The sequence below is a fragment of the Apium graveolens genome, chromosome 11, assembly GCF_009905375.1.
Source record: "Apium graveolens cultivar Ventura chromosome 11, ASM990537v1, whole genome shotgun sequence".
Taxonomy (NCBI): Eukaryota; Viridiplantae; Streptophyta; class Magnoliopsida; order Apiales; family Apiaceae; genus Apium; species Apium graveolens.
The window spans coordinates 8,992,842-9,006,236 of NC_133657.1; the positions used below are offsets into that span (position 1 = coordinate 8,992,842).

A 13,395-nucleotide genomic window follows, 5' to 3' on the forward strand; every position below is an offset into this window, starting at 1 on the left:
GCAATAACCGCAAATTCGCAACCGCAAATGACGCGGTTAACCGCAACCGCAAATGCGGTTGCGGATGACAATTTTTTAAAACCGCTCTTCGCGGTTTGGTTCGACTTTTACCCCAAAATCGATCTGATCCGAACCGCGTACACCCTAGGGCTAAGGGGAAAACCAAAAAATCTGATTCCGAAATTGAAACCGTTAAAAAACGGTTAAAATTCGAATCGTAAAAATTCGATCCGAAATCGAAATCATAAATTAAAAAACTCAAACTGAAACCGATTATTCGAGTTCAATTATAGGTGAAAATTGAACTGAAAAACCCGATCCGAACCGATAATTAAAAATAAATAAATAAATAAAATATATTTAATATATATACATATATATATGTATATATATTTAAGGAAGACAATCAGGAGCCAATGCGGGTTGGAGAAGAATGACAGCCAACCCACCGCAATGAAACATTGCCGGGAGACGCATTGTTACGCGGCCTAGACCTCCACAATGATTCATTGCGGCTGGTCGCCGTGCACAGAAAACATTACGATACCCTCATTGTTTCATTGTTGGGCAGACCTACAATTTTTAATACCCCAACTGCAACTCTCTTTAACTTTAGATGCCCCTTTAGTTTTAAATGTCACTCTTTTTTATAATTAAATATAACTTAATATTATAAATACCTAATATTAATATTCCACTTATTTATTGAAAGTATAAAAATAATATTAATATTTAACAGTAATTATTTTTATAAAAATATGTTAACCTTAAAATATAAGTAAAAGTAATATTTTAAAATATTATCAATTTTAATAATAAAATTTATCAATTTTATTTTTTATGTAATTTTTCTTTAAAAATAAAATTATTAAATTTAATAATAAAATTTAAATTAATACTTTTATAATTTTTTGTTGTGGCAGGCCATGCACAGGAAACATTGTGGTACCCACATTGTTTCATTTTTGGGCGGACCTACAAATTTTAATGCCCCAACTGCTACTCTCTTAACTTTAAATGTCCATTTAGCTTTAAATGTCCATTTAGTTTTAAATGTCACTCTTTTTTATAATTAAATATAACTTAATATTATAAATACCTAATATTAATATTCCACTAATTTATTGAAAGTATAAAAATAATATTAATATTCAACAGTAATTATTTTTTTTAAATATGTTAACATTAAAATATAAGTAAAAGTAATATTTTAAAATATTATCAATTTTAATAATAAAATTTATCAATTTTATTTTTTCTGTAATTTTTCATTAAAAAAATTATCAATTTTAAAAATAAAATCTAAATTATTAATTTTATATTTTTTTGTGGCGACAGGTGGTCATGCACAGGAAATATTGCGGTACCCGCGTTGTTTCATTATTGGGCAGGCCTACAGTTTTTAATGTCCCAACTGCCCCTCACTTTAACTTTAAATGCCCCTTTAGCTTTAAATGTCACTCTTTTTTATAATTAAATATAACTTAATATTATAAATACCTAATATTAATATTTCACTTATTTATTGAAAGTATAAAAATAATATTAATATTCAACAGTAATTATTTTTTTTAAAATATGTTAACCTTAAAATATAAGTAAAAGTAATATTTTAAAATATTATCAATTTTAATAATAAAATTTATCAATTTTATTTTTTCTGTAATTTTTCATAAAAAAAATTATCAATTTTAAAAATAAAATCTAAATTATTAATTTTATAATTTTTTGTTGCGGCAGGTGGCCATGCACAGGAAACATTGCGGTACCCGCATTGTTTCATTGTTGGGCAGACCTACAGTTTTTAATGCCCCAACTACCCCTCTCTTTAATTTTAAATGTCCCTTTAGCTTTAAATGTCACTCTTTTTTATAATTAAATATAACTTAATATTATAAATACCTAATATTAATATTCCACTTATTTATTGAAAGTATAAAAATAATATTAATATTAAACAGTAATTAATTTTTTGAAATATGTTAACATCAAAATATAAGTAAAAGTAATATTTTAAATTATTATCAATTTTAATAATAAAAATTATCAATTTTATTTTTTCTGTAATTTTTCTTTAAAAATAAAATTATCAATTTTAAATATAAAATTTAAATTATTAATTTTATAATTTTTTGTGAATTCAAAATTATTTTTTGTGCAAATATTAAATTAATATCAATTTATGTGCCAATATTAATGAGAATTGACTGGTCAAAAGTTAGGAAATTTGACCGACAAAGCGCAATGAAACATTGCGGCAGTTGAGAAGTTTGACCGACCCACCGCAATGTTTCATTGCGGCAGTTGAGAAGTTTGACCGACTTTTTCCCTGCCGCAATGCTTCATTGCGACAATTTTTTCAACAGTCCTGCCTCAGCTTTAGCAATATTTTTTTCTGTGCCTAAATTTAATTTTTTGAATTTTAAAATTCAGATTTTCACCTATAAATAGCTCTTGTAATCTCATTTTTTTCAACATTCTCTTCAACATTCTCTTCTTTATTTTCATTCTACATTTTATCTTCAACATTATCTTCTCTATTTTCCGAAAAATGGTTTTCTACTATGATTTTGACAATAATAAGGTAATTATCGATGGTGTGGCTTACGATGGGCCCGAAAGAGAAGAAAACATGGAAATAGCTCTCCGTCGTATTCAAATGGCGCTTGAGCGCAAAAAAAAGAAAAATGAGGCGAAAAGGAAGGCGGAAAAGTCGAAGAAAAAGAAAGACGACGATAAGGGTGATAAAGGCGGTTCTTCCAACACCGTTAAAGTTTGATCATTCTCGTCGAAATAAAATGTTATTATGTATTTTGTTTAAAATAATATTTGAATGTACTCCATTTATATTTCAATGAAATAAATTATTTAATATTTTATTTTTCTTGTACTTGTCCAATTTATTTTATCAATTTTAAATTTTAATAAACAAATATAATGCTAAAATTTGAAAATGTGAAAACCAAAAAAATAAAATTTTATCGAATTTTCGTTACCTATAAAAAAATATAAAACAACTTAGCCCCCAAAATGTTAAACATTTCTTGGTAACAAACTATATAAAAATAACTCGGTCACCTGCCGCATTTTATTTGAGAAATTAAATAATTATTAATATTAATAATTTAATACTAACATATATTAATATAATTATAGTATTATTTATATATTTTAAGAGCGGTGTCTTTAATATGTATTATTATCATAATTTTTTGATATGATTATAATCATTATATTTTAACATCCGTATAGTTGGATCGTCAAAATTTGTATTTTATAACTTACATGAAAATAAAATTTGACATATTAAATGAAATATAATAAGTTTAGAAACTATTTTTTAATATTTTTTGATTTATTTTCTAATTTTAAAGAAAATAACAAAAATAAACAACCCAACTGCAATGATGCATTGCGGGGTGAATTGTCCACCGCAATGAAACATTGCGGGGTGCGGTGTACAACTGTAAATAACTGTAAGTATTTACAGCTGTTGGCTTGCGGGTGTGTACAACGCCGCAATGTTTCATTGCGGAAGCCGCGATAAAACATTACGGTCGTGCATTAAATGCACACAACTACCTTAATTTGTGTCTGTACCTTTGATCTTATACTGTTGTTTTTACTGCTGCTTAACATTCTGCTCAAATTTATTATTCTGAAAATCAAGGTTAGTATTCAAAATTCATGGCTTCTTATTTATTTGATTATTCAAGTTCATCTAGTGATCATAACGATTTTAATTATGTTACCCCCCACACAAAAAAGAAGGTTTATCGTAAAATCTTTAATGATGATGAAGTAATAGATGTTGATAGTATTGAAGATAAAGTTAATGATCCGGGGAAGGGAAAAACGCATAGTGATGATGATGTTGGTTTCAGTTGGAAGAATCACGATGTTCACGGTGATTCCGATGATAGTAATGATTCTTTTAATGGCGATGATGATGATGATAAAATTAATGATGAAAATTTTATTGGAAATATGAATGATGTAGTCCCTTGTGTTGGTATGATATTTGATTCGTTGGATGAATCGGAAAGTTTTTATCGAGGTTATAGTCGAAGTATAGGGTTCGAGATAATTATTCGAAGTAGTCATAGGCATTCAATAAATGGTGGTATATCGTCACGTTTGTATATATGTCGAAAGGTTGGAAGATTGGGCCCAAAACCCTTGGAAGTTGAAGATAGGGTTAAAGGGAAACGACCTCGAGATGTCATTCCTCGAACTTGTTGTCGTGCTCGTATGTGTGTTGCTCACAAAGTAAGCACAAACAAATGGGAAGTAAACAAGGTTAACTTAGAGCACAATCATGATATGATTACAACGGATAAGGTAAAATTTATGGAAAGATCACGCAACATAGATCCGTTTACCCGATCTTTGATTGAGTTATTCAACAAATCGGGTATCGAGACCCCGAAAGTGATGAATTTACTTAGTGAGACGTGTGGTGGTATTGAAAAAGTTGGTTTTTCCTCTCAAGACGTACGAAATGTAATACGTGACATTCGAAGACGGGTTTTTTATTCCGGTGATGCGGAGTATGGATTGGTTTTGTTACGAGACTTGAAAAAACAAAGTGATGGAATTTTTTTCTACCGAGTGGATGTGGATGAGGAGAATCGGGTTAGGGGTTTGGTGTGGGTTGATCCTCGTTCACTTAACGCGTACAAGAATTTTGGAGATGTGGTAACTTTCGACTCGACATATCGGACTAATAGGTATGACATGCCTTTTATTCCAATTACGGGAGTGAATCACCACTACCAAAATATTTTGTTTGTATTTGCACTTATAAGGGACGAGAAAGAGACTTATTATAGATGGGTTTTGAAGACTTGGTTGGAAGCGGTCGATAACAAGCAACCTATTACCATTATTACGGATCAAGACATCGCTTTAAGTAATGCCATTGCCGAGGTTATGCCTAACACCAACCATACATATTGTACGTGGCATATTAGTAGCAAGTTTCCCGAGAAACTATCTACTTTGTATACTCAATACTCGGAGTTCAAGACGGATTTAATGCATGTATCTACAAGTCATTGTCACCAACAGAATTTGAAGGTAGGTGGGAGGATTTGAAAGAAAAATATGATCTTGAAAATCACAATTGGCTAAATGATATGTATGCAATTAGACGACAATGGGTTTTTGCTTTCATAAATTAACATTTTGCCGCCGGTATGACTACCACCTCAAGGAGCGAGTCTATGAATTCATTTTTTGATGAGTATGTGAAAGCGTCGACCGGTTTGAAAGAATTCATTGAGAATTCACAAAAATCTTTGGAGTCACAATATTTACGGGAGGTTCAAGACGATTTTGACACCGAGTACAAGGAAATGAGACTATTCTCTAACTCATCAATGGAGATACATGCCTCCAAGATATACACAAAAAAGATATTTAAGCGATTTCAAAAAAAGCTTCAAAAAAGTCAATCTTTTGTTGTGAAAAGTATGAAAGGTTGTGGAGATAATCTTTCAAAGATGTATTTGGTAGAAAAGTCCACCTTGCCGGAGATTTATAGAAGGAATTTTTTCTTAAAGGTTTCCATCGACGGGAGTTATTCTTGTACATGTAAAAAATTTGAACATTTCGCGATGATTTGTAGACACATGATCCGTTACCTTAACAAGAAACAAAAGGTGATGATACCGCCAGATCTTGTCACAATGAGGTGGACAATAAACGGAAACAAAGTTGTGGGGCCTCTACCGTGTACCCCTCGGATGCTTGGTAATATTGTAGAATCTCAAACGACAAGATATAGTGGATTGTGTAAAGCTTTCCAAGGTTTGTCCGTTGTTGGTAGTTGCTCCGTTCCGCGGTACTATTACTTGATGAGCGTGATCAAGAGAGAAAAGGAGTATATGATTAAGTCTTTTTTGGGAGAAGAGAGAGAGAAACAAATAAATGAGGACTATGAAAGTGATGATGAAGAAGATGATCCGTTATTAGATCCCCCAAGGTCACAAACAAAATGATGTTTAAAAATGGGTAGATTCAAAAGTAGTATCGAGACGTCAAGTTCAAATAAACAATTTCGAAAGTGCAGCTTTTGTGGGGCGGGGGAAGAAGGCCATGATAGAAGAAATTGTCCCTTGAGATTATTAGGAAAAAAAGGGAAAAAATGATTGTAATTTCTTATCATGTACTTTGAAATATTAATGAATTTTAATTAAATATTTTCAATGTTGTTAATGTTAGTACTTGTTGGCATTATTAATAATCCCAAAAAAAGAAGTGACTCCAAAAAAAAAATTGAAAAAAAGTTATTTTTGAAGATTTTTTTTTCAAAGTTGGGCAGAAAGTTTTCTGTAAAACAGAAAAAGTATTATATAAAAAATAAATCATTTGCAAGTGCAGTGACCAATATGCAAAATTCTGCAAAACTCTTTTTACCCCCGCAATGAAACATTGCGGGTACCACAATGAAGCACCGGATCCCATCAGAACTCCGAAGTTAAGCGTCTTGGGCGAGAGTGGTACTAGGATGGGTGACCCCCCGGGGAGTCCTCGTGTTACACCCCTTTTTTCGTTTCACGTTTTTATTTCTTCTTAAATTATTTGCTCTTTGTCCAGCACATTTCTTCGATGTTTAGTTCATAATTTTTCCCTTTATTCATTTGTTTTTTCTTGTTTTTTTTCTTATTTTTTCTATTTTTTTAATTTTTTTATCAATTTATCTCGTAATAATGCAAAACCGCTCTAAATCTTCGTATATACAATTACTTTGCACATCTCTGACGGGTGCGATCATACCAGCACTAATGCACCGGATCCCATCAGAACTCCGAAGTTAAGCGTGCTTGGGCGAGAGTAGTACTAGGATGGGTGAACCCCCTGGGAAGTACTCGTGTTGCACCCCTTTTTAACTACAAGTCACTAATCAAATAACAAACTAGTGTCCCGCCAAAACCAAACTAAAATAAATACATCTAACCAACCAAAATAAATACAACATATTCAACACACGAAGCTAAAAATGTGTAGGTGCATAGAATGACAATATTTGTTAAAGATTTGTACCTGAGGGGGAATGGATACAGCTGTGGGAGCAGGGGTGGCTGGAATAGCACCAGCAGACTGAACCTCAACCTGCAATTAGAAGCCGATAGATAAACATATTTAACACACGAAGCTGAAAATGTGTAAGTGCTCGATAATATTTGTCGAAGATCTGTACCTGAGAGGGAATTGATGTAGGTGTCGGAGCATTGGTGACTGGAACATCAGCAGGAGACTGAACCTCAACCTGCAATTAGAAGACGATATATAAACATATTCAACACAAGAAGCTGAAAATTTGTAAGTGCATAGGAGAACAATATTTATCAAAGATTTGTACCTGAGAAGCAATGGATACAGGTGTAGGAGCAGTGGCGGATGGAACATCACCAGTAGACTGAACCTCAACCTGCAATTACAAGCCAATATATAAACATTATTTAACACAGGAAGCTGAAAATGTGTAAGTGCAAATGAGGATAATATTTATAAAATATTTGTACCTGAGGGGGAATAGATACATGTGTAGGAGCATGGGTGGCTGGAACATCACCAGTAGACTGAACCTCCTGCAATTACAGCCGACACAGACATATTAATTGAAGTTCTACGATGCATGAAATGAAAGCTTTTGTTAGAAATTTATACCTCACGTGGACGTTTAGGGGGGGACACGTACTGCGGTATCCTCCTCAGGACCACTAGTCTCATCCTGCCATTAATGTAAATTAAAGACACACATGTCATTTACATATTCAATAGACAAAATTTAAAAGAACAGAGGTTCGTAAATGATAGTTATTAGTACCTCACGAGGACGCTTCTGAGAGATAGGGGGCGCTGTCTGTTGCGAGGTAATAGGAGTTGTATCATGAATGTCTACCTCACGTGCATCTCCAATAGGAGGCTGACGCTCAACAGGAGCTGCTGAATATCTTTCGGTCTGATGAAAGCGGGCCTACTGTATCCAAGACCCTTCCACTCAGTCATTACCCGATCATAATGTGCGAGAAAATCAGGAATGACATCATAGAACCAGCTAGGAGGGCCGCGCATGTAGATCATGTATGTCATCTTCATAGCACTCTCTAACTACAATAAATAAACATGTAAAAACCGTAAATAAGTCCTTATTTTGATTTTTAATCCATTTTACAAGTAGTTATAGGGAATTAATGATAATTCACGAGAAATTAACCTAAATAAGTCCTTATTTTCATTTTTAATCCATTTTATAATTAGTTATAGGGAATTAATAATAATTCACGGCAAATTAACCTAAATAAGTCCTTCTTTTCATTTTTAATCCATTTTACAAGTAGTTATAGGGAATTAATGATAATTCACAGGAAATTAACCGTAAATAAGTCCTTATTTTGATTTTTAATACATTTTATAAGTAGTTATAGGGAATTAATGATAATTCACGGGAAATTAACCTAAATAAGTCCTTATTTTCATTTTTAATCCATTTTACAAGTAGTTATAGGGAATTAATGATAATTCACGGGAAATTAACCTAAATAAGTCCTTATTTTCATTTAAAATCCATTTTACAAGTAGTTATAGGGAATTAATGATAATTCACGGGAAATTAACCTAAATAGGTCCTTATTTTCATTTTTAATAATTTTACAAGTAGTTATAGGGAATTAATGATAATTCACGGGAAATTAACCTAAATAGGTCCTTATTTTCATTTTTAATCCATTTTACAAGTAGTTATAGGGAATTAATGATAATTCACGGGAAATTAACCTAAATAGCTCCTTATTTTCATTTTTAATCCATTTTACAAGTAGTTATAGGGAATTAATGATAATTCACGGGAAATTAACCTAAGTAAGTCCTTATTTTGATTTTTAATCCATTTTACAAGTAGTTATAGGGAATTAATGATAATTCACGGGAAATTAACCTAAATAAGTCCTTATTTTGATTTTTAATTCATTTTACAAGTAGTTATATGTAATTAATGATAATTCACGGGAAATTAACCTAGATAAGTCCTTATTTTGATTTTTAATCCATTTTACAAGTAGTTATAGGGAATTAATGATAATTCACGGGAAATTAACCTAAATAAGTCCTTATTTTGATTTTTAATCCATTTTACAAGTAGTTATAGGGAATTAATGATAATTCACGGGAAATTAACCTTAATAAGTCTTTATTTTCATTTTTAATCCAATTTATAAGTAGTTATAGGGAATTAATGATAATTCACGGGAAATTAACCTAAATAAGTCCTTATTTTCATTTTTAATCCATTTTACAAGTAGTTATAGGGAATTAATGATAATTCACGGGAAATTAACCTAAATAAGTCCTTATTTTCATTTTTAATCCATTTTACAAGTAGTTATAGGGAATTAATGATAATTCACGGAAAATTAACCTAAATAAGTCCTTATTTTCATTTTGAATCCATTTTACAAGTAGTAATAGGGAATTAATGATAATTCACGGGAAATTAACCTAATTAAGTCCTTGTTTTCATTTTTAATCCATTTTATAAGTAGTTATAGGGAATTAATGATAATTCACGGGAAATTAACCTAAATAAGTCCTTATTTTCATTTTAATCCATTTTACAAGTAGTTATAGGGAATTAATGATAATTCACGGGAAATTAACCTAAATAAGTTCTTATTTTCATTTTTAATCCATTTTACAAGTAGTTATAGGGAATTAATGATAATTCACGGGAAATTAACCTAAATAAGTCCTTATTTTCATTTTTAATCCATTTTACAAGTAGTTATAGGGAATTAATGATAATTCACGGGAAATTAACCTAAACAAGTAAAGAATACCATACTGCATCACCCATCATCTGCTGAGGGTACCAGTCACGGGGCTGTATGATATCGCCCTTAGGGGGTACACAACGAGCGGTCCTCAGCTTACTTACCCGTCTATACCACTGCATATACTCGGCGAGAGATACAAACCCGCCCTCAACAATCTCTGGCCCGCCCATAGCCACATAAACTCCCGCTCGGCAACATACTGCTGATGCAATTTCTGGTGTCCTAGTAATGCAATGCAGTAAGTAGATTAACCAAGCAACTTACAATGATATTCTGGAAAAAATACCAACTTACCATTCACTAGATTACTCAAATCTACCAAGCTGATTACAGATCACACAGAAGGACAAAAGTACATCAATTAGATTGCCACAGAACATGTAAAGATATGCAATTCAATATAGACTAGATATTAGATTAAACAATCAGGAAATATCCATATCTAAGCAAAAAATAAATATAATCCAGGTAGTATCTCAAATAAATCAAAGTCTATTATGTAGAGTCTAAAAACAATACAACAAACAGTCCTTAGTATCAACAAAAATCAGGGATACATGATATGAGAAATCAGATTCAAGATAATCAATTTAGCAGTATATAATATCACATAAATCATGACTGATAAAATCATATATAAGTTATTCAGATTAATGTACATGTTAATTTTGACTAATTATAGAAACTGAATTAAAGTTAACACTGGTTCCAATTTTCTTGGGCCATCATACAGAATAACCATATGATTCAAGCACTCAAAGCAGGAAATCAGATAAAGTACTATGAAACAGCTACTATAGATGACATTCTATGTCAGAGAAGTACTACATGACACACAGAATAGGCAATGCAGTAAGTACAGGTACTTAAAGAGATAGGTGTCATAGATACCTCAAAAAGAATTCATCTGACATTATTCAATTAATCACAAATAACAGGATTAACTGTCTTATTAGCCTTTAATCCTATAATTCTACTGACAATTAGACTATTAAGCCAAATACTTCACAAGAGGTTATATCACTTTTCTGTGAGTGAGGTTTATATATAAATTTTTACAGGTCGAATATTTCATCCCAAAATCTCAAGCTTAAGAATGATACTCTTCAGCTACTTACTAATGTAAAAAACAAACTAATTCTCAGAGGACTTTCATCAAACACTTCATTGGCATTAATCAAAAACTAGCTTAAAATAAAAAAAAAAACTACAAAATATACACAAAACCCATCTAAATTACCCCTAATTTGAACCCTAATTTAACCTAATTATTAACTAATTTACCCCTAATTCTAACCCTAATTATCACATAAACAACACAATTTCGAACAAATATCACATTCATATAAAAAATTCGAACAAATATCACATTCATATAACAAATAATAATTATTCAATATTTATTATTAAATATTTGAATATATTAATTTCATTTTAATGTTTCAAGACTTTTAAAATATTAAATATTAAATATTCAATATAATATTTAATAATATTGTAAAAATATTTTATAGTATTTTTTAATACACGATCTTTAATCAGAAATATTAAGAATAATATCTTATTAAATTAATATTTATGTAGATAAAAAAGTACTAATAAATGAATTAATATAGATAATGGGCAAAAAGGGAAATGAAGTATGCGGGCCATTCCACAATGTTTCATTGGGGCAGCCGCAATGAAACATAGATGAAGGGAAAAAAGGGAAATGAAGTATGCGGGCCATTCCGCAATGTTTCATTGGGGCAGCCGCAATGAAACATAGCGGCAGTGGCCGATCCCAATCATCCGTTTTTGCTTCAACGGTCCTGCTTCGTTGGTTGTAAGTGGTCCCTATCCAACTATGGCTGTGGATAGAGACCCTATATTTAATAAATAAATATAAATAAAATATATTATATATATACATATATATATATGTTTAAAAAATTAATAAATCTATGATATACTATTATAAGCGAAACATGATTTCGTGTGGTCAGTTGATTAACAGCTTCCAAAAAAGTATGTTAACAACTTCCAAAATAAAGTTTAAATAAATATAATTTAACTAAAAAATTAAATCATATATTTAATATAATTACAGACTCAATGAATTATTATCCAAACTAATTTATAATCACACTCAATTTCTTGCTTACCTCTTGTGTGGGGAACCAAATAGTTCCAAAAATAATTTTAGTGATTTCAATTAATATAATCAAATAATTAAAAAATTAAGAAAAAAACACAAATTAAAAAAGAAATAATAAAAACGGAGAAAAAGACGTACTATTACACCACTACTAAGACCTATACACCTACTCGAATATCCCCGCTGATATGGATAAAAATACATCCTAAAGACACATTAATATCGCATTAATTGCACTTGGCCTTCTTGTCCGAAAAGTCCAACACAGACCTGTCTGGTCCAAGCTTCGTAGCAGGCATGTCTGGTTTAAGCTTCATAACAGGCCTACGACGGCCCAAACAACCAAGGCCCACCAGCGGAGGTCATCCAAGTCCACGAACACGAGCTGTTCACGGACTAGGCCCAATACGGCTGGAAGAGCAGAGACATGTGTTCTAAACGGACTCAAAGTCCTACATAGAAGGTTCTGGATCCCCTTCCCCAAGAGGACTCATATTCATCATCTAAGTTGGAGACTTGTCCACCAAGTCTCCCAACAGAAGTCTAACCCTAGACTCGCCACTATATAAAGGGCTCTACCTGTAATATCCGGGACATGACGTGTAATTATTTTTATCAATAAATTATTATGTGATTATTATGTGATTTTTGGTGAATTATTTGATGCTTGGTGATATTATTTGAATGTTCATATGTGGTAAAGTCTAGGTATGTTAATTTTATCATGTCCAGAATAAAATATAGATAATTAAGGTATTTTCTGGTAATTTTTGGAGTATTATATGATTTTATATTGATTTATGAATTTATTAACTATTTTCTAAATATTTACAAAATTATTTTATAAAGCCGGGAATCGTCCAACCTCAACCGTTTTTACGTTTTTACAACCCGAAACTCTTCCAAAAACTCCTTCCTGACCTAATCTGGTAATTTCAGACACTTTCCATGTTTTGACTTTTTCGATCTGGATTACGGTTTGACCCGTGCGCGGCCCGGCACGATATTTTTGATACGCTAACCCTTTTCGATAACATTATCTCAGTACAATCGTTTTATAAACGCCCGGTTTTTGATAATTATCAAAAAATAGGATGACGTTTATCCAAAACAGGATAGTGCTTATCCAAAAAAGGATAGTGTTTATCCAAAAAGGATAATGTTTATCCAAAAGTATATTCAACGAATATTACAAAGCATATTCAGGGAATATTCTATCCAAAAGTATATTCAAGGAATATTCCAAAGCATATTCAGGGAATATTCTATCCAAAAGTATATGTAAGGAATATTCCAAAGTATATTCAAGGAATATTCTCAAAATTTCCTCTATAAATAGCCCTTTCTGTAATTTTATTTCGCGCATATAATTATTTCACCAGTAAAAATTTTATAATTATCCAGAGAAAGTAGTAAGTG

General features: G+C 31.3%; 1 protein-coding gene, 1 non-coding gene and 1 pseudogene across 2 annotated transcripts; all 3 read left to right on the forward strand.

The window, feature by feature from the left end:
- Nucleotides 1-3,687: 3,687 nt before the first annotated feature.
- LOC141695320 (protein FAR1-RELATED SEQUENCE 5-like) lies at nucleotides 3,688-5,097 on the forward strand. The gene has a single exon (XM_074499576.1). The coding sequence runs from the start codon at nucleotides 3,688-3,690 to the stop codon at nucleotides 5,095-5,097; it is 1,410 nt and encodes a 469-aa protein (XP_074355677.1).
- A 1,340-nt stretch (nucleotides 5,098-6,437) lies between these two features.
- LOC141699331 (5S ribosomal RNA) lies at nucleotides 6,438-6,548 on the forward strand (annotated as a pseudogene).
- Nucleotides 6,549-6,766: 218 nt separating this feature from the next.
- LOC141698705 (5S ribosomal RNA) lies at nucleotides 6,767-6,886 on the forward strand. Its single transcript, XR_012565210.1, has one exon. It is a non-coding gene; the product is annotated as a 5S ribosomal RNA (ribosomal RNA).
- Nucleotides 6,887-13,395: the final 6,509 nt, after the last annotated feature.